Raw genomic sequence first — 25,443 nt, 5'->3', positions numbered from 1 at the left:
AAACATTAAACTTGTCTTCGATCAGTCGATGAATAGCCTCCATTGGTCTGGATCATTCTTAATCGCTAATTCCCTCGTCAGTCCTTCAATATCAGTGCAGAAAATCAGATCATCATTTTCATCATCCGTTGAAGAAAATTGACTGTCTGCCTCTGTAGTAAGAAACATTCACACTATCGGCCAAAAGATTCCACTGCTGCAAATGCGAGCCTAGAAGTTGTGCTTTACCCTTTGGTAAGTCTAAATCTTGTATTAGACCACTTAGGTCCTCGTGTTATGGGATGAGATGCCCTTTTTGACTAGTCTAGGGTTCTTCTACATCAGGGCTGTAATATTCATCTCGATGGCTAGGACCTGCTACCACTTCCGGTGTAGCTTCGTTCACTAAGACATCATAATCATCGAGGGTGCTAGTACCTTGAGCGTTAGGGATGGGAATACCATCAATAGCATCACATCACAATCATCGCTTTCCTTTGGTCTTTAAACACTAAATCTCCACAGGTGTTACAAAATGAATTGGGATGATTGTTGCAGGATCACTGAATGATCGCGAGAAAATACTTTATCGCTCGCAAAATAACATGCTGAATCGAACACACGCTAGAAAATAAAGAAAGAACTTGGAAGATTATAACCCGACACGCAGGAAAGAGGGTGAAGTACTAAATAGACCACTGGTTTATTTAATAGATGAACTTCATCAAGTGCTATCTGCGACTGTCAAGACACATGAAGACACATTAAAACGTATCCAAGCGTGTCAAAACCTGTGATGATTAACTTTTACAGTGTATTTCCCAAATTATCCCAATGCATTTACAATGTATTTCCCAACGTTTTCCAATGTATTGAATGGAAAGGTCTCAGCTCTTACTTTAAAAGTAAGGAGGTCAATGAAGTCAAATCATGAGCCCCCAAACGCTGTTACATTAATATTTTGACAAATCTGATTTGTGTTCAGATTATTTTGGCAGATCTTTATACCACTACCTAGAGGGGAAGGGGGGTATACGAGTGGTATCACTCGTATACCCCCCTCCCCCTCTTATATTTTATGTTATATTAATCCTTTACAAAATGTGTGATGTGAAATGGGGGGATGAACAGTGTATTCATCCCTTAAAAACTTTTTCATTAGCTACCATATCATATGTCATAAAAAACGAAGAAAAATGGTTATTTAAATGTTTTTTAAAGTTTTATTTTTCCAATTTTCACTCTCTAAATCTTTTCAACCCCGGTGAAGTTTGTCTCTCTCTTGACCCTGATAGCCTTAAAACGTCAGTTTGTTTCAATCAGAAGCAGATAACATTAGTAAAAGTGCCTTGAAAAGCGATAAGTTTAGATAAGAGGTTGTTTTCCCCGATTTAGGGGTTGCGTAAAAATGGAGGGTGATAGAAAAAAACGGAGGTCATTTTCGGATTCAGCGACCCAAAATTAGCCAGAAACACCCTAAATTGTAGCGGGGCATTTTTTTAAACTATTTTTTTTGCATAACAGTGTTATTCAGGCATGTAATACCACGCATGTGCTCAATGGCGGGATGATATGTACAAAAGCATTGTTCAATTTAACTATTGTTAAGAAAGGTAAACCAGTGTGAGAACAACTCATTGCAGAGATAGAAATTTTTCCATCCGACACGAAATCTTCTCAAAATTTTGGCTGAAAAGGATGTTTTTGTTGGAATGAATAGAGGCGTTTGCTGGTCTTAAATTCCTTTGCTATATCGTTCCGTAAGTGGGTTGCAGTGGCAGCTTATAGGACTTCAAGAGCACAGTTTCTCGGTGGGCGGGTATTTCAAGACTCGACGGGCTGATTCTAGTTTATATTGTTCTGCTCGTAAGAGGTTGATTAAATTGAGGTCAATGATTCACGAAGGTTTTTTTTTGCAAGCATTGAAAATGTGAAGACGTACAAATTTATAAAGTCAAATTTTTATAATTGATATACGCGCAAATGTTGACTAAGATGGCTCCAATCATGATCCGAGAGTTTGAAGCTTATGTACATAAGATTAAAACGAGTTATTTGTCGCGAAAAAAAGGACATGATCGCGGCCTCCTCTTTACGAACATGCCCTTGAGAAAGGCCGTGACCTTGATGGTGAAGCGTGTGCCCGTCCACACGATACGATAACTGTATTGCAGGAGAAAACAGGAGACAGAATCACTCATTTCATATCCCAACTTCTTTTTCTTCATCTTCGTCTGAGCGATTTACATGTGTACCTTCTTGCACCGTTGCCGTGAATGTGTTTTACCTCAAGAATTAAGAGGAATTTACGTAATCCGGAGCCGATTCGTGAAGTGGTTTTTCTTTTTTTTTTAAATTAGTTTCGGTGGGTACCTCTCATTTTTTTCATGCATATAATGATCTCGTTTAAAGAGTTCTCCCACCGGGTCGTAAAAAGCGTTGGCTTTGAACAGAGAGAGACAGACGGGAGGAAGCGGGACAAGGTCTGGTGGACCGGTTGACCTACCAGCAGCGAATTTCATTAATATTCAGTTTGTTCTTTTTCTTTTTACCAATACGGTCTTTTGGATGTTAACCCGGCGTCCCGTTGTGCCTCAATTACGCGAGAGGAGCCACCGTCCTACGCGCTCATTGCCTTTCAGTCGGACATTTAAACACGCTCTCAGAAACGGGTTGGCGTTTGGCGGCAAATATTTCGTTCCTGCGATTGCATTTGGCCGAATGGCGGCGATCAGGAAGCGTTAGGGCCTTTTTACTCGGGGAACGTGATTGCTTATGGTTAGAACTGCATTTATTTCACTTTTATGGCGTGGAAATTCGCGAATGCACGAGCGAAATTAGAACAGAGGCTAAGTTGCCATCTCACGTCCATGCGTTCTATTATGCGTTCTAGCAATAGGGTAGTTTCCCTCATCAAAGAAAACGAAAGGCATTGATTGCGATTCTTTACCCACCATTAGTGTATTCATAATATACAAATTAATAGGTTTCAGAAATCCCAGATCAGATGAATGGCAATGGTTGATTTTAACCTTATTTGAAAAAGGCCAGATTGGCGTCCATGCGATTCCACTCCACGTGAGTCACAAGAACCTAGTTTCTATACGAGTAGATCGGAGTTTTACATTGTCTGAGATTACCATTGCATGCATGAGGCACAGAGCTCAGGGAAACATCTCTTAATAATCACCTACTGCCTATGGTCGGAAAGTTTCCTTCGTTTGATAAGGTATTAATAATCCATATTTAAGCCAAGCGCTACCTGCTGGCAGCCTGCATCGCACCGGCACACAATAACCTCGCCCCAAGGTCACCTCACACGACGGCAGCAGGAACCAGAATGACGTCACACGGGCTTTTCCCATCATTCCTACTTGGCCGTCGCGTTTCCGTGCGCTTGAAAATTTTCACTTTTCATTTTATCGCGAAAAATAGATATCGTCATTAAAAAATCTAAGAGCTTGAAATGCGTACTCCAGGAGTAATAATCTTTTGATGTAGGCAATAAAAAATAATAAGAAACCACCCTATTCACCGCTTTACACCACTCAATTTTGACTGTGCCTTCGACCACTGCGCCTTCAGGTTGTGCAAGTACGTGCCCCGTGTAAAACGGCCTTTCTATTATGTATTTGCGGTTTGGTTTTGCTGATAGGGGGGGACCGAGTCGCGCTTACACGCGGGGTGCATTCACACTCTGCTCATTGTTCAGAAATCGTGGTGAGGCTCATCTCAGGTTGAGACCATTTTAAGGCCGTTTTCTTTCGGGCCTTTTTCCGACCTTCTCAACGACATACTCGCGATTCCCTTGGTTTGAGGAGAAAAAGAATCGAGAGATTCTTCATGCAAGAAAGTGAAGGGAGATAATTTTGAGGGGAAGATTTCCATTCTTCAGTTAAGAAAGTAAAAATTTTTCTTGCATATATCGGCGGTGATAAGGGAGACAGAACGTAGAAAACATTCTAAATGGTGTAATTATATAAAGGAATGATTAATTATTAACCATTCTCCATGGTAGAACTAACTAAAACATTTGCAATTAATTGGTAGCTAATTTTTATGAAGGGTAATGAAAATCGTTCATCGAGATTGCTTCATCAGTGTCTGCGATGCTAATTTTACACTAGTAAGTTTGGATGTAATCATCATGTAATTTAGGAGAAAAATAGCACAATAGCAATCGTGGATTAAGAAGAAAAACAGCAATAGGGTACTTTTACTCACCGTGACGCCATGGTGTTCATATATAACATACATAAATAATTTTGAACTTTCTTCTTGCGTATAGGTAAAAATTCGCAAATTTAAATTATTGTCATAGATATTTACCTTGTTTCGAATGAAATTGAGCTTAATTACGTCTTATAATGTCATTTTCTTGAATAGTTAACAGAAACATGTGACACCTATACACATGTAAATTATTTTCATGCCTCCATAGGACTTAGATTACATTATTCCTAACTATATCATAATGAATTATCATCGTTTACCACTAGCCTGCAAGGCTTATTACGCATTTCATATCCCAAATCCTAATTACTAAGATACGTGAGCCCGCCCAGTTTGTAAACTTGACTACGGCTGGCTGATAATTTCTATTTTGGGTCTATTAGCAATACATGAGAAACATAAAATACGCCAGAATGTAGCCAAGAAATTACTCTATACTGTTGCGTACATTTGTTCTTTAGAAGCGTTAGAGAAAAAAATACGAACTTCAAAAACCTGATTTCGTACAAATGTGCCCCAATGGTTTCTCTCCCCTAATGTTGTAGGCCCGTTGCAATTCCGCCCTCGCCTGAATTATGAATACCCATGAATGGTGCAGTAGCACTCATCCGGTAATCTTTTGTGCATGCGACGTGTTCCGGCGAGAATGCCTTCATTTGGCGCTTGATGTTGTGGTAATATGTTTGCCATCAAAATACTTATTTATATCCTACAATATAATAAGTATATACTTACTCTATGATTCTACTTATGATCCCTTGTATTGAGATCCTGAATATTTATTGATTACTTTGGCTTATTTTGTTTGCATAAATTTAAGTGTCTCTCATAACTCCAGTGTTCATACAATTTCGTCGGTGACATTATCAGTGGGGATCTTCAATGCAACAGCATATTTATTTTACATCTTAACGGTATTTGTCTAAGAACCTCAATTTTTTGTCGCAATTTTAGAAAAGCTATATTTTATCAAGCTCAAATGTCGAAGATTGACTTCAGTACGATTACATAAATGTGTAAAGTGCGTTGCTACTCGACAACCTAGAAGAAAAAAGTATTTTCTTCTAGGTAGTCGATCGAATGCGAAATAGAATTGCATTTACCAAAACCCTTCTTGGTAAATGCAATGTTTACCGTAAAAATGCATACCCTTAATTTTATATTGGTAATCTTATCATTATAAATATCAGTATAAAATTTATTATACATTTCGGAGTTACATAGAAAATGTTGACGAAAACAGCCCTTTATTGACTTTCATGCATACCCGCATACACAATACGACGAAATAATTTGATTTGATCGATATTTGAGACCATATTTTCAATAATACTTTTCAGTTACGCGGCACTATTAGCATACCTGTGCTGTAGTTTGAATACCATACCATACGGATCCCATTTCCCGAGTCGAGTTATTTATGTCATGGGGAATTTCATTTTGTTTTTTTATGCAGTTTTTTCGGAGGTGAACCAGATGTTGTTGGTTGTATCTTTTTTCATCAGTTTTTGTTGTTTTGTTTTTTGTTTGTTTTGTTAAGTTATTTTGTATTATTTTTGTACTTGCAATTGAAAAGAAAACATGACTGCTCACAATTACATTATCTGTCTCCTGCAGGTACCTCTGGACTAGACAGTTGCACCCTTTAGATTAGAGTTTGCAAAGGAACGGTAGGAAGTCTTCGGAAAAACACCCAGCGACGTCACTTCATGCCGGCGGAAACAACGCGGGACTCCCCACGTAAAAAAAAAACCTCTCGGTAAATATACAGAAGCCAAAAAAAGACAACGCTCTTTAAAGTGCGGGTGGAGGACCACAGTATCACAAGCATTAATTAAGTGTGTACTTTGGTCCCGTAACTGACGTCACACTCTCTTGAGCGTCTTTTGATTGGCTGCGGTGATCGAGGAACGTTGGTTGCCAGGAGATAAATCGTATTGTGCTTCTCTTCCACGCCGTTCTGCAAGCTGAAGTTAGTCGGCCTATTTACGGCTCCTAATTCTGTTTCTGCGCACGTCAACGCGCCTGAATTGGAAGGATTAAAATAAAAAAAATATCAACAAAATAAAAGCGAAGCGGGGTGGAATACATTTAAGTTTGTGAGCAAGATAACAATCTACCAGATGTTCTAACGCATGAAACAATAAGCTCTGGACGTGTTGCTGGCTGCGACGTTTTTTGGCGTTGATACGGCTGCTGGCGGCTCTGATAAGGATATTTCAGGCTGTCCAACCGCACGCAACGTGGTCGATCCTCTCTCTTAATTGGTGGCATAGGAGGAAGTGTTTTGTGAGCGCGAATACGTTTGCTCATCTATGAGAGTGAGTTAACGTCGGCACCGCCCCCTTGCAATGGGATGTTGCTCAAGGGCAAGGAAGACCTGTTGAGGCGGCCGATGGAGTCTTGTCTTGTTTGTCACGTGAGACCCAGGAATTCAACCCTTAATTTCGGCGCCCTGGAAGCCTGGTGAGTACTACTGCTCGCATATCAGAGGAGGAGATCCTCTTACGGTCAGGGTTTGGTGGAGGTGGTGGTGGCGGAATTACAGCGACGATCAGAAGGTTTCGGAAAGTTTCATGCCAAGGTGAATGACGTCAGAAAAATATATTATTTATTTTGTTTTTATTTTAAAGAGATAAAAGCAAATAGTAAGACGAAATTTTACAGTGGCCAAGTTGTAGTACACACATTGTAAGAACTATACTGGCAAAAGCAGCTGAGGCAGCCGAGATGTTGTGGATGTACATTCTTATTCAATAAATAAGAGAGACGGCTATTTTTGACACAGATTTATTGAACAATGTACAACGCGTCAAACGGTTTAATATAAAATAACCACCCACAGGCTATATAAAGGCTATTTTTCATCGTATCATTAGAAATTTATTTTACAATTTTACAAGCACTTGAGAATGACCTGGTGGTCGAAATGTCAGTATTAAATATATTTGTGGTAAAATTGCTCTCTCTCTCTCTTTATTTAAGAAACTACACTGGCAATTTAACCTTAAGAATAAACCGTAATAATGATAAATTGGATGGGTTGTTGGAGAGATGTGCGATTCAGGTGACAGATTCGATAAGGGAGTGGTAGTAAACCTATTTATTGGAGGTGTTGTGGAATAAATTTGTTAGGGGAGGGAGTTCAGCAAAGAGGAGAGGCGATATAAAAGATAACATTGAGTGATGGTAGGTCTAATAAGCGTAATAAGTATAGTTCTAGGTGAGTGCTTGAGAGAGTACTTGTAATTTATTTTTCTTTTGCTTTTATTATATCTGATATCCTTTCGTCTTTGACTTTCATCCACTCCAATACATTTCTTGCTAAACGCAATCCACTTGGCCACACCTCGGTACGGCCTCAGGGAATTCTACTCATTCCACAACTACACAGCCGTAAATGTGCGATCATTGGAATCAACATGTTTTTCCACATTACACCCAGATATAGGAGAAGGGGTAGGGATTTTAAAGTTTTTCTTTCAAATCCTTTCAAGACCCTGTTTCAAATTTCAAATCCTTTGTCACTGATAGAAATGTCGTGCGGATATTATGCTTTTGTGGCGCAGATTTACTACGTATTTTACCATAAAGCATTAAAGTCAGCATCGTCTGTATTGAAACTGGGAATATTATGGGGAAGGGGCATTTAATTACAAATCTACTGAGAAAGGGAGACGAAGATAGCCGACTAATTTTTCGACTCCAATTTCGCTCTTGTTTCGTTGGCAACGGTTATAAACTAGGTTCTGGGATATTAGGGTGAATCTTCCACTATTTCCACGAAGGTAGAGGCTGGATTTTGGTACTTCCTCATGGATTTGGTTACAAAAGCGTAAAATCGTACGAACGTAATCCCTGCGTTCCCAATTTGTAAATAGGAATCTTGATCGTGGAAAGTTATGCTTCCTTGCAGGAGGGCAATCAACTGCGGGATCCCAAAGACAACTCATATTTCTCATTTAAGAGTTACCTGCTAAATAATGCTTATTTAAAAAATTGCCGATGGCGCGTGTGGGTCGGGCTCATTTCTGCAGGATATCAAAGAATAATTCGCTTAAATGTAGCGCCATTCTTCTTCTAAAACTGCGATATCTCGTGCTTGTGGCCTCGAATATTGGGATAGAGGAGTCATCTATAGCCCACCATAAATTTGCTGATCCTTTAAATGGTTTTACTAAAGCCGAAACTCAAGACGCTGGATCGATCAGAAATTTACGGGGAAATAAATGTTAACTATGGCTGTTAGCCGAAACCTGTGTTAAGGATGATCTAATCAATGAAATTCATTGTTAACAAATCGAACGGTTCCAGGTTTTTTGTGTGAAAGTTTTACATTTTGGAAACAAACAATGATTCCAAATTTCACAACAAATACAATTTTAATACATTTTCAGGTAAGGGGAAAGTAACCAGGACCGGGTAAAAATTAAAATTTCCAATTGAAATTTTGAATCTGTAGCTGTTGATTGATATTCATCGTGATTGCAGGCATAGGGAATAAATGCATCACTCTGCAATCAAGCGGATATTTGAAAACCGATTTAAATGCGAGTCAGTTGTCGATATAAATCGAGCGTATACGACACGAATTGTTGCCTCCACCTTGAACGAAGTCCCGTGGTGGCAGCAATAAACACCATCATCATTACCATTACATCCTAAGATTGGTTTGATTCAGCTATCCAATCATTTCTCCTATTTGACACACGTTTCATAGCGACGTATTTCTCCTCATTTACATCCTTTATATAACCCTTTGTCCTATGTAACTCATTCGGGGCCGTCCCTTGCCCTTCTTCCCTTCCAACTGTCCTTGCACGATAGTCTTCATCAGGCCATCTTGCCTCGTTATGTGACCAAGCAAGTTGTCCCGTCTCCTCCTTGAGGTTTTTTTTAGAAGACTTCCCTTTTCTACCACTCATCTTAGCTCTTCCTCATTACTAACTCGGTCGATCTATTTTATCTCCATCACTCCTAAGCAGCGCCACATTTCGGATCCTTTTATTCTTTGACTCCACTCCACTATTGCGCTCAAGCTTCAGCAAGCGTTCGAGCGAAAGTTATAAAATCGACTCCCCCCCGGATAGGATCTTAAAACGCGGCATTCTGCGACGATGCAAGTGATAAGGAAGCCTGCTTGACGCATATTCAATGCCTTACAACGTGACTTAATCAGGTGTTCCTCGCCGTGTGAAGGAGGGAGTTGCGATAAGCTCTCTTTGGCATGTGCCTTCCATGTGTTTCCTTGATGGGCCCGTGTCGGCACGTCACGCATTACGTGAGGCAAATGCTAGGTTTTGGTGTGGCACTTCTCGTGCCTGTGACAATAGTCGTGGACTCAATTATTTTTTCCGCAGCTTTTGGTGAGTGTAACACAGGAATGGATGTCTGAAAAACAAACTGCTTGGACGAATACCTCTTGATTGAGCTTCTCATATCACGCGATTAAGATGTTTTTCACCCCAAATTAATGTTTATCGGTGACAGTAGGCTCCAGTGCACTATTTTGCTGTTTTGTTTATTATTTGTATCTCCTTCGCCCCAAAAACAGCGCATTTAAGGTGCGTAGACTTTTATCGGGATTCCCACCGGGTTAAAAACTCTAGTTTCCGACGTTTCGGACCCCGACTCGGGGCTCATTATAAGGGGGTCTGATTGTCGTTTCATTTGTTTTTTTGCTGCTAATTCACATTGTTACAATTAATTTGGTGTATCAAGCTATAATAAATTTACTAAAAAGCATAATGTCAGTTCCTTAGTGGCAGCTATGTTTTAATCCACATTATTCGCCGGGAAAGCATCAAATCTTGCTTCTGCACATTTGAGAACTTTTAATCAGGGACTTTAATGAATAGCAACGTAGGACGATCACAAATACCCATGCCCTAGAGCTTACAGTGGCGGAACTCGAGCCTTTGGCCTTCGGTTTTGCAGGCGAGGACTTTCTCGACCCCGTCGCCAATAACTGTACGAAAAAGACCTCGGGAACAGAATGACGGTGGAAAAAGATTTATTCATGAATATGGAAGATCTCCCACTTTTTTCTCAATGTGAATTATTGTGAATTTCACTACCGTTAACGCGGCAGTTTAGAAATATCTCGCCTATTACCTTAATTCGCTGCTTCAGCGCAGAGAATGGGCTTTACCACTGATAATGGCTTCTTTTAACCCATATTCCCTTGCGTTTTCATACTTATGGACCACAAGGGCCTAACATTTAGTGCCATGAATCTCAGTAAATTATACAATCAAAAACCCTGGATAGCTTAGAGGTCCGCGCAGTAGCCCGGAAAGCCGAAGGTCCATAGTTCGATTCCCCGTCCAAGGGAATTTTATACCTTCGGTAATTATAGCGAATTTCACCATAGTTCAGGCTGAAGGCTCGGAAAGGGTGGTTTCCTATTACTTTTTTATTGCCTAAATCGAAAGATTATTACTCCTGTAGTACGAATTTCACGCTCTTAGATTTTCGAACGACGATATCTATTTTTCGCGATTAAACGAAAAGTGAAAATTTTCAAGCGTGCGAAAACGCGACGGCGAAGTAGGAATGCTGGGAAAAATCCGAGTGACGTATTTCTGGTTCCAGCTATCGCCCTGTGAGGTGACCTTGGGGCGGGGCTTTGAGCGCTGATACGACGCAGGCTGCCAGCATGTAGCAGAGTACTCTGCTAACAGGTAGCGCTTGGCTTAAATAAGGATTATTATTACCCTATCAAACGAAGGAAACTTCCCGAACTTAGGTAATTTTAATAGGTGATTATTAAGAGATGTTTCCCTGAGCTCTGTGCCTCATGCATGCATTGGTAACCTCAGACGATGTAAAACTCTCCTCTACTCGTGTAGAAACTAGGTCCCTGTGACGTCACGTGGAGTGGAATCGCATGGGCGCCAATCTTGCCTTTTTCAAATGAGGTTAAAATTGACCACTAACAATCGTCTGAACTGGGATTTATAAAACCAAATAATTTGTATCTTATAAATACACTAATGGTGGGTAAGGAATCGCAATCAATGCCTTTCGATTCCTTTCATGAAGGAAACTACCCTAATGTATGTCACAAATAGGGAAGAAGGGCTGAGGAGAGGGTCGTTATGCAAGATTAGAATGAGTTATCTAATTGTCTGATCTGGAGAGAGCTCGGAAACGTGGACGCTGGGGGAAGAGAGAAGGTAGAAGGCTGGAGGACGTCGAGATGTGGGTGTGCAGAAGGTGAAGAAGAAGAGGAGGAACGACAAAGTGCTAGACATGGTGGGGGGCAAAGAGAGGAAGATTCTGATATCAAGAGAGGGTTTGGAAGGAGCGAGCACTGAGCAGGCAGGGTACCTTTAATGACGTTTTTTATGGAAGAATTTTAGGCATGGAATAGGAGGAATATAAAAAGATCTTTTGATAGACTGAAAAGGGATATGCATTAATGGGAATTGATAAGGAAAGTGCAATTCGGGCCGGGAGATAGGCCGAGTTAATTCGCGAAATGCTCATTGTGAATAGTGCTCATGGCCGGCAGAATACTTAGATGAAATATAAAAATAAAATAAATAATGAAGTAATGAAGATAGAGGCATTTGTTCTGATCAGATGATGGCAGTCAGCAAAGGCATGATCGGGAAGAATGGCAGAGGATGTCCTCGTGTGAGATAAGCAGATTAAACGTGTATTCTAAAGAAAATTGTGAAACTTGCCGCTTTCCATATTCCAAATAAAAATATATGGCTTCTCCGTCAACAGGGAGCTTGAGGGCAGCGCAGTTGCTATCTTCATAGTGTGAATGCATTCGTGAATTCTGCGTTCGATAGCGTGCACTATAGTAATGTGAACGGGTAATGCTCAACTAATGCGCGCTCCCTTGACTCCGGGGAGTGTTTTATAAAATTTGGCTCACCGTTTTTAACGCATTCTGCTCGACATTCTTTTTAAGGGAAAGAAATAGAACTAATTTGCCTCGCGATGCACTAAAATTTGGGGGATTTTTTCCGTTGGAAGGGTGAGACTGAAGGCTGACGGGAGATGAAATTGTGCTTCGCTTTCAAGGCATATCTCCTTGCTATCCCACTCAAAATTATGAATCACTCCCTTCAAATGGAGCATGGTTGTGCGTCGTGGGATATACAGTGCGCATTTCGTCCCTCTTCTGTTTTTTGTACTTGCGAGAATCGTTCCTATTATCGTCTGTGCTCACGTAATGGTCTCTCCAGATTGCGAAGGCTTCATAACGATTTTCATGTCACAAATGCACGTCCTGCTTCACGCCACCCTGCGACTTGATCGTGGCACGAATGAATCGCGAAGTACTTCCCTTGGTTTCTTCTTTGGTTTATAATACGCGGAGGAATAATCTTCAGGCGATTGCGATGGATTTTAAATTTCCGATTGATTCAGCCGATAATTTTTAGAAATCTATCGTCTAAGGGTCAGTGATAAATTTTAAGTTCAATATTCTGTCTTAATTCTTACACAAATTATAATAAACTTTCATGCACATAGTAAACCCTTACTTACTTACCTAGAAAACTTCAAAAATTTGTTCCCCAGGCGGAAAATAGTCGGTGCAAGCTATCACGATATCCCATTTCATCACTTAGCATTGGTCATGGAGCAATTGAATGTTTTAGTGTTTGTTTTAAGGTAAGGATGATTTTTTTCTGATGAAAATTGAGGAAAAATGTGTCGAAACTGCTCTTTTTTTAATTTTTATAAATATTAAAACTAAAGGTTTTGGTCCTTCTACGTTCCGGAAATTTATTTTCAGCTTCAAGGCTTAATGTGTGAAAAGACGAGAGATGTGGCGCACTGGTGTGACTATCGATAGTGTATTTCGTTTCTAACGATATGTAACACCGTTTCTGACCACATAATTTGTTTTGGAAGTCCAACGGACCATGTGGAAGTCGGCGACGGCAGACGACGTAATGCTTCGTTTACATGTGCGCTTCAATATACTTTTGAATTGCTTTGACTTTCGGTGGGGTATGACGTACTAAGTAATGAGAGAAATTAGAACGGTACGAATTGATAGCGGATAAACCACTTAAATAAATCGTGCGTTTTGTGATCCCGTAACGAAGTACATAATAAGTTGTTTTCGCTGTAGAGCAACGGTGATTATGCTTCAAGATAGTGCGCTCTAGAACATGATTAAAAGGAAACTTACTCTTCAATTGGCTACCCGAAGTTTTTTCCTTGCGATTCAGTAAATTATAAAGTAAGTGAAAAGATAATTTGGGGCAAAACTGCTCGTTGTTTCTCGCTCTGAAAAATCCTATCTTATAGAGACGAGTCCCGTATTGACGCCGCAGCGCCCAGCTCCAATTAAAAAAAAACACAATAAGGAAAACCTCCACAAGGGTGAAGGCCGGTCGACAATGAATTTTTATGTTTGGAGTCCCTTCGGGTGCACAGTAGGGCGGATCGCAAAAATCGATTTTTTTCAAATCCATCTGGCCCAATGAAAAAAAGTTGTGGGACCGGTCAAAAATAAGGCCTGAAAAATTTGAGACCTCTAAGTGAACCCCTGACCCTCGCTCAAATGCAATTTAGGGGGGGAAGGTCAAAATTCGAAAAATATAAAATTTTATGGTCATTCCCTATAGAACTTGCCGAGTTACTGCCCTTCTAGTGCAAAAATTTCGTGCATTTTGACGTATCTGCCACCGTTTAGCCACAAAATGCCTAATTTGAGTCCGCGCCCGCGAAGAAAATATTACAACGCCCGCGCAGCGTCGCGGATACAAGAGCTGCTAGCCGATCCCGTCCCCTCCCCTATCGCTTCTCCCCCTCCCATGCCTCGAATGCAGCAAAATTCATCTCGCGTGTGCTGCTAGGAGGGCATTTATGTTTGATAATATAAATCGGAAGATGGTAGAAGGTAAAAAACGGTGCGTAGTGAGACGACTTGTCCCTTATTTGGCGCCTCGTCGGCGTTAAACAAATCGATGTTACCAACTTTTAGAGAAGTGATGAAATATTTTTAGATCTGCGAACGCAGGAAAGGAGCCTGCGGTCTACGAAGAGGCCTCTCGAGTGGCTATAAAGGTGTGCGAACTATGGTGACGCGCTTCTCTTCCATTGTGAATGTGACTAAATGGATTGTCTTGTTGGGTTTATCCATTCCCCTGCGAGGGGATCTCTGTCAGACAAACTTTTTGAAAAACTTGTATTCCTCAAGGGGAATAATTCATTCATAGAGAGCAACATTTGATAATTTTTATATTGAAAAATATCAAATGTATATGTGTATGTTAAAATTTTTATATTTATTTATGTGTTAGAACTTTTTAAAAGATGTCTGAGTTTCCTTACAAGTGTATTTTGTATTTTAAAAAGTATTTAAAATACTATTTTGTATTTCAAATACAGAAGCCCAAGGTATTTGGTATTTTGCATTTCAAATACTCCTCGGCCTGTATTTTGCCCAGCCCTGCCTACTGTGGATAAAAAAGGGAGGTTTCATCAAAGGGCTCCATTTTACTGGAACGAAAGACTATACTCTTGTCTGATAAAAAAAGGCAAGAGGACTTATCAATACAAGTTTAGAGGGGAATGTGTGGTGTTAATTGAAGAAACAGGGTCCCACTTTTGGAGGTTTGCCTCCCCCGTCGGAGGATTAGCAAAAGTTATAAAATCTGCGATTATCGATTCCTTTCGGAGTGAAAAGTAGATACACAAAACTAAAAAAGGAGGCATCATCCCTTTGCTATAAGCATAAATCCAACATCCCTTGCAGTGTGGGCAAACTCATCTCGGGGTTCCCACAGGGTTAATTTTTCTGTAATTTATTTATCACATCCCCCGTAAACAGCACATGACGGCCTTTTACAACGAGGGTTTCCAATATTAACAAATTACAACACAAACATCCATGCCCTGGATAGGGATCACCTACCCAGGCGGGATTCGAACCCACGACCTACGGTTTGGCAGGCGAGGACTTTACCCCACCGCCACCGAGGCCGGCTCACAATGGCCAACTTTTCAATCTCCGACTCGGGGCTCATCCTAAGAGATAAATTTTGTTGAATCCCGAAAAGAGTTAACCCACATCATTCGTCGGGAAAGCATTAAATCCGTATTTCATCCCTTACAGTGGTCTATTTGCTAATTGCGCGATGCTGACTTGGATTTGCGACATAAACATAGGGAGGGTAATCTAGGGACCCAATTGGCGTTGCTGCAAGGATGCGTTTGGCGACAAATCCGAGATTTTTTTAATTGCTGGATTTTAATATCGACGTAAAGGACTACACGCTGATGATATATTGGAGAGAGACTCCGGTTCCTTCGGCTATATCTGACATTAGCGCTGTGGAAATGAAAAATCTATTAGTGAACGTTCAAAATTGAAGTTAAATATTCTTTTTATTATACATGCGGACGAGATATTCGTGAAAGAATTCACCAAAAGTTTGTTGAAAGCAGCGAAAGACGAGGAATGACACTGATATAAGAAATACAGACTGGAAAGCAGATAATTGAGTAATTCTTTCGTGATTGTTCCTCACCGGACGATGCTGAAACATCAAATATTAGTAAGGCTAACGAACAACGACGCACTTGGTGTGAATTTTGGTGCATTTGGGGCGTGGAAGAGGCGAGCGGGGAGGGGACGCGAGCGGCCTTCACCCAAAATCCATTTAGACACAGCTGTCGGACAATACCGGAATAGAAGTGTATATCCTAAGTTCCTTATAGCCACTCGAGAGGCCTCTTCGTAGACCGCAGGCTCCTTTCCTGCGTTCGCAGATCTAAAAATATTTCATCACCTCTCTAAAAGTTGGTAACATCGATTTGTTTAACGCCGACGAGGCGCCAAATAAGGGACAAGTCGTCTCACTACGCACCGTTTTTTACCTTCTACCATCTTCCGATTTATATTATCAAACATAAATGCCCTCCTAGCAGCACACGCGAGATGAATTTTGCTGCATTCGAGGCATGGGAGGGGGAGAAGCGATAGGGGAGGGGACGGGATCGGCTAGCAGCTCTTGTATCCGCGACGCTGCGCGGGCGTTGTAATATTTTCTTCGCGGGCGCGGACTCAAATTAGGCATTTTGTGGCTAAACGGTGGCAGATACGTCAAAATGCACGAAAATTTTGCTCTAGAAGGACAGTAACTCGGCAAGTTCTATAGGGAATGACCATAAAATTTTATATTTTTCGAATTTTGACCTTCCCCCCCTAAATTGCATTTGAGCGAGGGTCAGGGGTTCACTTAGAGGTCTCAAATTTTTCAAGCCTTATTTTTGACCGATCCCACAACTTTTTTTCATTGGGCCAGATGGATTTGAAAAAAATCGAATTTTGCGATCCGCCCTAGTGCACAGCCTTCACAGTGCAGAATTCCTGTGCGAGAGAAGCAAGGTAACAGGAAGAGAAAAAAGGAAGGGACTCGTTATTTCCGAAGGAGTGCGCTTCAGCATCCTCCTACTTTCTACAATGAAGTTAGCTCGGTGTTATCTCATTGCTTGCTACTTCCCCATTACCGTAAGGCTACGAATGCTCTCACGATATCTTGTGGGGCATTGCGCGCAATTACAATTAAAGGCTTAATGAGTAGGTACCTAAATTATTCACCACAGAGAATTCACTGTCCTTTAAATATCGATGCAGGGGAAGAAAGTGGACTGTGTCATTCATGGGCTAACTTATGGGGTTTGATCCATGACTTACAGGCAGCCCTGTGAGATTGTGACTTCCCAGGTGGGCCAATATGATGTCATGGCTCGTTTTCGTTCTACTGTGTTCACCAAATAAACAGAGATTTTGTCATTAATTGGGACTCCCACCCCAAACTTTAGCGCTCGAATCATGAAATATAGCTTAATAATTGTAAATTAAACAATATATAGACGCAATCGAGGAGAAAAACGATGTTTTTATTCATTAAATATCCCGAATGTTATTTCCGAATTACCCAGTGTAGACAATTGATGTTTGTGAATTTATGTTCTCTCAAAGTACATATTAATTATTTGAGCTATTTCATGGGTTAATATGCTTCAAAAAGTTTTTATATATGATCTTGAAATTCCGAGGTGGATGCTAATGGCAAGATGGACGCCGTGCGCTCATATCATTCACGGAAATCATTCAAGCAAATTAGAACAGGCCTGAAATTTCATTCGAATGATCATTCGAATGCTGGAAATTTCCGTTATACACGGTGAATGATGGTCATTCGAATTGTGGCCATACGTCGTTAAATCTTCCAGATTGTGAACGTAAGCCCCAGACACAGGGAACTCCGATCGTCTGTCTCTAGCTGGTTGAGGAAAAGACTCCACAAACAAGAATAATCAGCGCTCAAAGAAACAATTGTCACAAAGTTACGAGTCATTTTCAATGAATAACTATTAGAAGTAGAAATATTCAAAATCAGAACTATTGCAGAAAACAACGATTATAACTAAAAATCTCATAGGAAACATTACCAAAGACTAAGTTCAAGCTGTATGATTTTTAAGAGATCACCCATGTCAGCCGAGCAATCTAGCCACTGCCAGCGCCGAAGCAAGAGAGAGCTTGCGAGCTCCGAATCGTGTCAGGGTGGATGGGAGGGAATTTGCAAATGAGTGGAGGGGTAATAGGGCGATGTTCAAGTTAGCTGCATCGGTGGAAATCTGCCGGTAGGCGCCCCTGTTGACTGGCACCACTGCAAAACGTCCGTCATCCAAGCCGGGGTTGGGGGAGAACCGCGTACCGCCAGGTTTTCTCTCCTCTATCTCCTGGGTTGGAGACATAACCAAGTGGAGTGATAGCTGGTAGAGGCAAATCATTGGAATTCAAGGAGGGGAAAGACAAAGTGGGATGAGGTGTTGGAGGGAGAGAGAATTGTGATAGGACAAGGGGAGTACTTCTCACTCCAAACTGCATTCTTATGCCTCAGCACCCACTTCCCCTCGATTGCCAAGGAGTAGGTATTCCTCCGCCGTACTACCTATATAAGTCTTGATCTCAAGGTATGGCTGGTTCGGTTGGCTGATTCGGTAGGCTGATTTCGGAGGGCAGAGTTCGGAGACAAGAGTTCGGAGACAAGAGTTCGGAGACAAGAGTTCGGAGACAAGAGTTCCGAGACTTAAGAGTCTCCGAGCCTTTGAGTCGAAGGGCCTTTGCGCGAAAAAGTTCTGCGGATAAGTTCGGAGGAATTCAGAGGAATTTATGGGGGGGTACCAGAAATTTTTGGAGGGGTACACTGAAAAATGCAACAGAATGATCTTTCGAAAGATCTTTCGAATGATCATTCACCGTGTAAAGCGGCCTTTAAAGTCCTTTATGGTTCGGGGGAAAAACGAATTCCCATAGCTATCCGTTCGGCTTAATATCTTTCTTAATTTATTGCTTTTGTCGGACCTGGAAATATAGTGGGGCTGTAATATTATGTTCTCCGTGTTGCTCTTAAATATATCTATTCTCAATTATTCAAGCAATACCCTAGCGCGCAGACTCGCTCGCAGAATTCGTTTAACATCTTGGTAACGCCGCACAGTGGTCCCAAATCGAAAAAAGCTGGCCAAAATTAATAACGTCGTAATATTACCTAAATTAGCAACAAAAGAGGAAGTCCCTGACTGATTTTGATCGTCTGAATCTGATTTTGGTTTTATTTTTACGATATCTCTTCATTTTAGCATTTTGTGAGCTGTTATTATTTAAACAATTTTTAGAAAATCTCGATATCGATGTCATTGCGATTGGCAATAACTTGGTGTTCTTGGAGAGCTTAAATCAGCATAATTTTAAGGTAAAAGATGTATAAATTGTAGTTAAAAGTCATGATAGAACTTACGACATGAAATAGCCTAGATTCGAACCCGCGACCATTAGCATAGTCGGTGAGATACCAAATTCGGAAATAATACTCACACTTATTCTTTTTTTGCTTCAATGCATTTGATAGGTAATATTAGATGAAATAAAATTACTGATATTAAGGAAATTGAGGAGAATAATGCTCGAATTTCAATAAAATCGCTTTCATAATCACAAAAACGATTTTTAAAAGAATCGTCGTCCGATGTCACCCCATCGAACTGATTGTCGCTCTGCGAATCACTTAAAAGTAGCAAATCGTCACCTCACCTGATAGGCTGACCTCGTTTTTTTTTAACTCTTACTTTAATTAAAATGTATGATTTGGATATTAAAAGGAGTCTTCGAAAGATATCTTCATAATTTAACATTCCTGAGCATTTTCTTGTACGCTCCTCTCGGAATTTCCTCATGTCTATGTTCCTGGCCTCCAATGCTCCGTTAAAACTTCAATTGTAAGAAAGGATTCTTTGGAAATTGCTGTTCCATGTATCAGCACTTTATGTACCAGGAACACCATGTAATACTAACCATAAAGCTCGATGTACAGCTCGGCTATTTCCATGTAACATTGGCTGAAGGCTTCATTATTAATCTCATAGCAGCAGGATAAGGATTTTAATATCACTGAATCTCGATGGGTAAGTCTTTCATCGATACCTGTCATGAAAATTGCAAATCAGATTAATAATTACATTTCATGCACACTCGCAACTCCACTTTTAAAAATATGATGACTGACAATGAATGATTATTTTCATACACTGCATATATTCGCCGACTGTGCATGCACCGTAATCATTTGCACTCACTAGATGTGAGAGGGAGATATTAATATACTTCTGCAGGGAATTTCAATTCCTTCTGCAACCAGCTTTTGAACGTCTCTTTGAAATGCTCATCTGTCCTCATATTCCTTCTTCTTCGCTTATATTCTTTTCTCTCTGTATTTTTATTCAACACCGAAAGGTATGAAAAATTTGCGGCACCCATAATTCAAATGTAACAGGTCTATTTACGGCTGAAACGATGAATGTGATTTCAAAATATTTCCTATTTTTAACCATTAAAACCGGAAATTATGAGTTGACATTGAATAAAATATGCTAAAGCTTAGATAGACTTTCCTCTGAATTTGCGGCGCATTCTTAAATTTAAATGCCAAACATTGGCTAACCGAGTGCTTTTAATTATCTGGACAGAGAAGTTTCTCGAGTTAGTAATGTTATCATATTTCGGAGCACAGCACTTTTTGGCTAAGAAAATCATTAAATAAAATTGAGTGGGAAATATTCACCACATTCGTGCAATGGTCATGGTGAGGGAGGCCGACATCCTCATTCCGTTATTATTAAAAAATGCACTTGCAAGATGCACGCACCCTTGGTGGGTGTAGACGAACTTTTTCCCTCCGCATTCCATTATATCTACATCTAAGGTCTGTTGAAATGATCCTGTGAACAATCCTTGGCGGTACTGGGGCGGCAAGGGGATTAGGGAGCATTTATTTCTCTTAGCCTCAAGACCTTATTTCGGAATAACGTGCTGACAACACTGTACAGCATGTAAGGGATATCTTCTCTATAAAAGTAAGATGAAAGTTTTGCAGAGAAAAGCATGTAGTGGTTACTGTAAGTTTCTCACATAGTGGCTTATGTAGTCGCTTTTGATCACTCATTTTCTCATTAAGTAAGTGCATGAAAACCAGCCCTCATTGGTTTCATGAATATTTGAAGGTTAGTGTACATACGAGAAGTGTGAATACGATAGGCGTGAAACACTTGATGTATGAAATCTCACAGGATGTAGAATTATGTTAATGATACACCATGTGAGTTCAACCACCGATACCGAATATTTGAGCGATAATGCCATTCGGTCTTCCGCCGGCCAGCCGCCCTCAGCGGAGCGGTACACCGCTCAACTTAAAACCCTCTAGATGTCGGATAGGCAAGTATAGGCAAGATTTTTTTTCCTCCATCTTATTGTATATACTCTTCCCAATGATTCTGCATGGGAATCTTTGAGGAGCACGGAGGAGCACAAAACTATATAGACGCATTTTACTAAAAATATGCCCAAAAATAGCTAACATTATAAATAATTAAATATTGTTATAATAGAATCTGAAACGAACAAAACTTACTATAATATTGTGCAAAAATATGTAAACTTACCGTATTAAAATTGACAGATGAATCCCATGAAATTAAAATAGTCATTTATTAAGTTGAATTTCCCTAAAACCGAGTATTTCTACGCGTCGGGCGTTTTAGGCTGAACATGCCCATATTTGACGGGTTACACAGGTCAACATAATAATCACACAGGCCTATCAAATACGAAATATTGTAGATCATATCCTTTAGAATCCGAATACATACTTCAAAACTTCCTCGTAAAAAGCCGAAATAATGACTTTTGGCCAGCTTTTTTCGATTTGGGACCACTGTGCGCCCTCTGTACGCCCGTGTCAGTTTTTGGTGAACCGCCCAGCCTACCATTGTATTTTATTTAGTTCACGGATTAAGTCCTTCTGCTCCGAATCTCATAAGCTCGCTGCATATTCAAGGTGCGGACGGACAGGTGCGAAATAGCACCTTTCTTTTACTTTCTCATCCGAAAATCTTCCCGCAAAACGCTCGACGAAACCTAATTTCTTCAGGGCTATGCCGCAAATATTTCTTAAGTGGGTTCCCCACGAGAGGTTCGAAGTTATCGTAAATCCCAGGTACTGTACTTAGTCTGTTGCCTTTATTTTAATACCATCCGCAGCATAAACATGGTTATCGTTGGACGAACTCTGCAAAAATGTACCGCCGTGTATTTGCTCAGATTAAGTTCGAGTCCCCATTCTTGGCTCCACGGATGAACGTTGTTTAATTCCGACGATAGTGTTTTACAATCAAAGTTATCACTAATTTTACGATAGATGACTGCGTCGTCAACAAATAAGCATATTTTATTGCTAATTCGGGAGCAGTGGTCATTAATGTATATAATGAACAAAAGGGGGCCGATTACGCTTCCTTGTGGAACACCCAATGTCACTTTAACTACATCAAAGCTGATTCCGTCAAGGACTACTTTTTGTGCACGATCATTCAGAAAGTCGCGTATCCATGTTACCACTGTTTCGTTTAATCCGGTTGACTGTAATTTGTACAATAGTTTATTGTAAGGCACCGTGTCGAAAGCTTTATTAAAATCTAGAAATAATGCGTCAACTTGACTTTTCGATTCAGCACATTTGAGAACGTTAACGATGGGTATGCAACGGAAGAGAAGAAGTGAAGACTAGCGTTAAAAAAGGGAAGCGAAAACTGGTAGTTCCTTTTTATTTGGGAAGCAGGATTGTTGGCGATGTGGGAAGCAAGAAAGAAATAATCAGCAGAATAGTCCAGGCGAAGAGAGCATTCCACCAAAATAAATATGTACTTACAGCGGGAGACTTTAAGCCTAGAATTAAGGAAGCAGTTTATCAGAACTTGTATTTGGCGACTGCTTCTCTACGGAAGTGAGGCAAGGATAATGACAGCATCGAAGAAGAGAGTGTCAGCGGCAACGCTTTCGGGGGAGGTGGTGAGCCTCCTTAACGTGGCCCACTTCAATGTGCTCCTTTGAAAGTGTTGCGATGAAAAAAAAGACGCAAACTATTCCGTGGTGTTCCACCTAATCTCCTCCACTATCGTTTCCTCTTCCTCCCTCCCCCCCCCTCCCCCCTGCCTCCCTGTCACAATCCTCATTGTGCTCGTATCTTCATTATCGTGGCATTACAAGCCCCTTCGACACAGCGCGGGTCATCTGAGCTACTTTATCTCTTCCCTTGTGCGCTGGCTGCGTTGCCGCTTTTCCCTCAGACCGATTCACCGAGCTCACTCCCAAAATGTTTCGGACGCGGAATGAATGCGTCGTCGCTCGCGAGGCCAAGCTATGCGCAATTTCTTGTCGTTAATGTTTTTTACAGTTCTCAATAATTTTTCAACGTCTATATCGAGAAAGCCACTAATCAAATCAAAGAAAAAGCCTCGGGAGTGAATGTCGAAGGGGAATCATTCACAGTTTGTGTTGAAGTTAATGAATTAATCAATTGCTAATTTAAATAAAAAGAAATAAGCAAAAGGGTTGTCAAGGGTCGAGAGTTGTTGATTAGTTACGGGACACGATCAATCAGTCAAAGAGACCACAACGACGTGTATAATTTCAGTTAATTAGATCATTATTTACATTAATAGTGTGTCTAATAGTTATTTATGAAGCAGTTATGAATAGTTATTTATAGCTTGTACAAAAACCAAGGAGCGATGATAAAATCATGATCCATTTGTGAAGAAGCAAGAATTGGGAAAGGAGTGAGACAAGGCTGCTCTTTGTCACCCGTAATTTTCATCGTTTACATTGAGAAAGCCATTAATCCAGAAAACGCCTCTGAGTGAATATCCGTGGAGATATAATATGTATGCTACGATTTACCAATGAAATAGTTGTCATAGCGGATACAGAGAAGGATTTGAAAAACATTCCGGTCAATATGGGTAGGGTAATGGGTACAAATCGGTTGGAAATAAGTGCAGATATCGTCAAGATATTGTTATGCTGCCGAAGAGAAGATAAGAACATTAAAATGGGGGCATAAAATTGGTTGAGGCGGATGAATTCTGTCATTTGGGAAGCAGGCGTGTAGGGCGAGTGGGAATTCAATTTTTATATAAAAATTTCACTTTTTACGCACGACTCTCTAGTGTTTTGAAAAATATGAAATGTTGAAAATTCGTGATGGAATAATTAAACTTAGTTCCTCCTTTTTTCTCTTGTAATTCGATTCAAAACTCGCTCGATGCGTTTTACCACACTGTGACATATTCTCCGAATTTAAAATAAAAATCAGTGGAAAATTTTCTAAATGTTATTATTGTGTTGTTAATTTTCTACATTTTTGTCTAGCTGCTTCTGAAGCAATCGATTTTAAGCTAAATACCAGCCTTTAATTTTGTTTTCAGATTATATCTTTTGTGCTTTTGGGTGCAGCTTGTTTTGAGAAGACTTAAATCTGACGTAAGAACTTCCGGTAACTACTATAGAATTTAATCGATTCCATGAAATGTTTATCAGTTCAATGCGAATATTTCTGGGTTATAGTTTTACCCTATAGCAGTACTTGAAATTTTGTTGCCTTTTATATCCATTGAAATTGGTCATTGAAATTTGCAAAAAATCTAATGGTACGGTTTTGTACCCTTGGTAAAAAGGTGTTGGCCAAAATACATATTTTGAATACTTTTTGGTGATGGTTGATATATACCTTATGATTGCTAAGAACAATGAAGTATAACAAATCTCGGTATTGTATTTTGTTCGTCGAAGTTTTTTTAGCAAAGGCCCAAATTGATCTGAAATCTTCTCGGTATTTGTCGCTATGTAAACATTAACCCCTTGCGTGTATTTTCTGAAAATCGGTTTGAATATATTTCAATGGCGTTTAATGCTAATTAATTGTTGTCGGGTTTTCAGCCGGCTGATGCTCTCCATTGTTGCCGACGTTTCCATGGTCGAGTCATCCATCGTCTCATCCCGTCCTGAGGATCATGGTCTATCGAAGCGTCGGCAATTATGGTTGCAAACCCGATTACAATTCATCGACAATATACCCTTGGGAAACATTGTATTTTTCTATGGTGTCATGTGACAAGTATCGTGCTAGATCTATATTGGAGTTAACCCGATTGCTGCCGTGAGTCACTCATCCAGTATTATCTATTTACGCTATTGAGCTTGCGCTCCACTTAGAAAGGTTTTTCTCTCTCAGACATAGTATGTCCATGAAAGTCGCGGCACGGATGACCTAAGTTGCAAAAAAATAGAGAAAACTTGGTCTCTAGAAATTCGTTTTTTTTCAGTCTTTGAGAATCGTTGTCTCTTCCCCACGACTTTATTTTTTTAATCTTTGGCGACGCGTCGCGACGTTGCGTCAGTGCAGTTGCGGTGGAAACCATGCTTTAGCCTCGCGTCGCTGACATCCGATCGAATTTTTCTGCAACTAACTCTTTCGTTTCTCAACACGTAATTTTAATTGGCCTTCTCTGTTAATCGCGGATATCCATTATCAATCAGTGCACCTTGTGGTAAATTAACGCGGTCGAGCGGCCGCTTTCAACCACAATATTCCACATTGCTTCCAGCAACTAGATGTCGCTGGTTTTTCTGCCCCAAGAAATAATATATGCTTCCGTTTCTATAAAAATTGAAGACCCGCGAATATGTTTTCAGTGTTCCTGTAGACTTGGTTAACCTTTTTTATCATGCTAGCTAAACGTCGCGGCGTAGCTCAGCTCAGCAACTTCCAGCTGAGCTACGACGCGTCGTAGCTCAGCTGGAAGCATTGCGTCAAACAACGAAATGCTTCTAGATGAATCAGT

General features: G+C 40.4%; 1 protein-coding gene across 1 annotated transcript in view; it reads left to right on the top strand.

Annotated features, from left to right (window-relative positions):
* The window catches only part of LOC124163721 (high affinity cGMP-specific 3',5'-cyclic phosphodiesterase 9A), an 870,491-nt gene that overhangs the window by 52,678 nt on the left and 792,370 nt on the right, over positions 1-25,443 (top strand). The window contains exon 2 of the mRNA XM_046540795.1: positions 5,830-6,678. Within this exon, the coding sequence (XP_046396751.1) occupies positions 6,569-6,678 (110 nt within the window). The 5' untranslated portion in view covers positions 5,830-6,568. The remainder of the gene's footprint in view (positions 1-5,829; positions 6,679-25,443) is intronic.

Source organism: Ischnura elegans, chromosome 8, assembly GCF_921293095.1.
Source record: "Ischnura elegans chromosome 8, ioIscEleg1.1, whole genome shotgun sequence".
Taxonomy (NCBI): domain Eukaryota; kingdom Metazoa; phylum Arthropoda; class Insecta; order Odonata; family Coenagrionidae; genus Ischnura; species Ischnura elegans.
The sequence above is the reverse complement of the archived record's forward strand: the minus strand, read 5'-3'. Positions and strand labels throughout refer to the sequence as shown.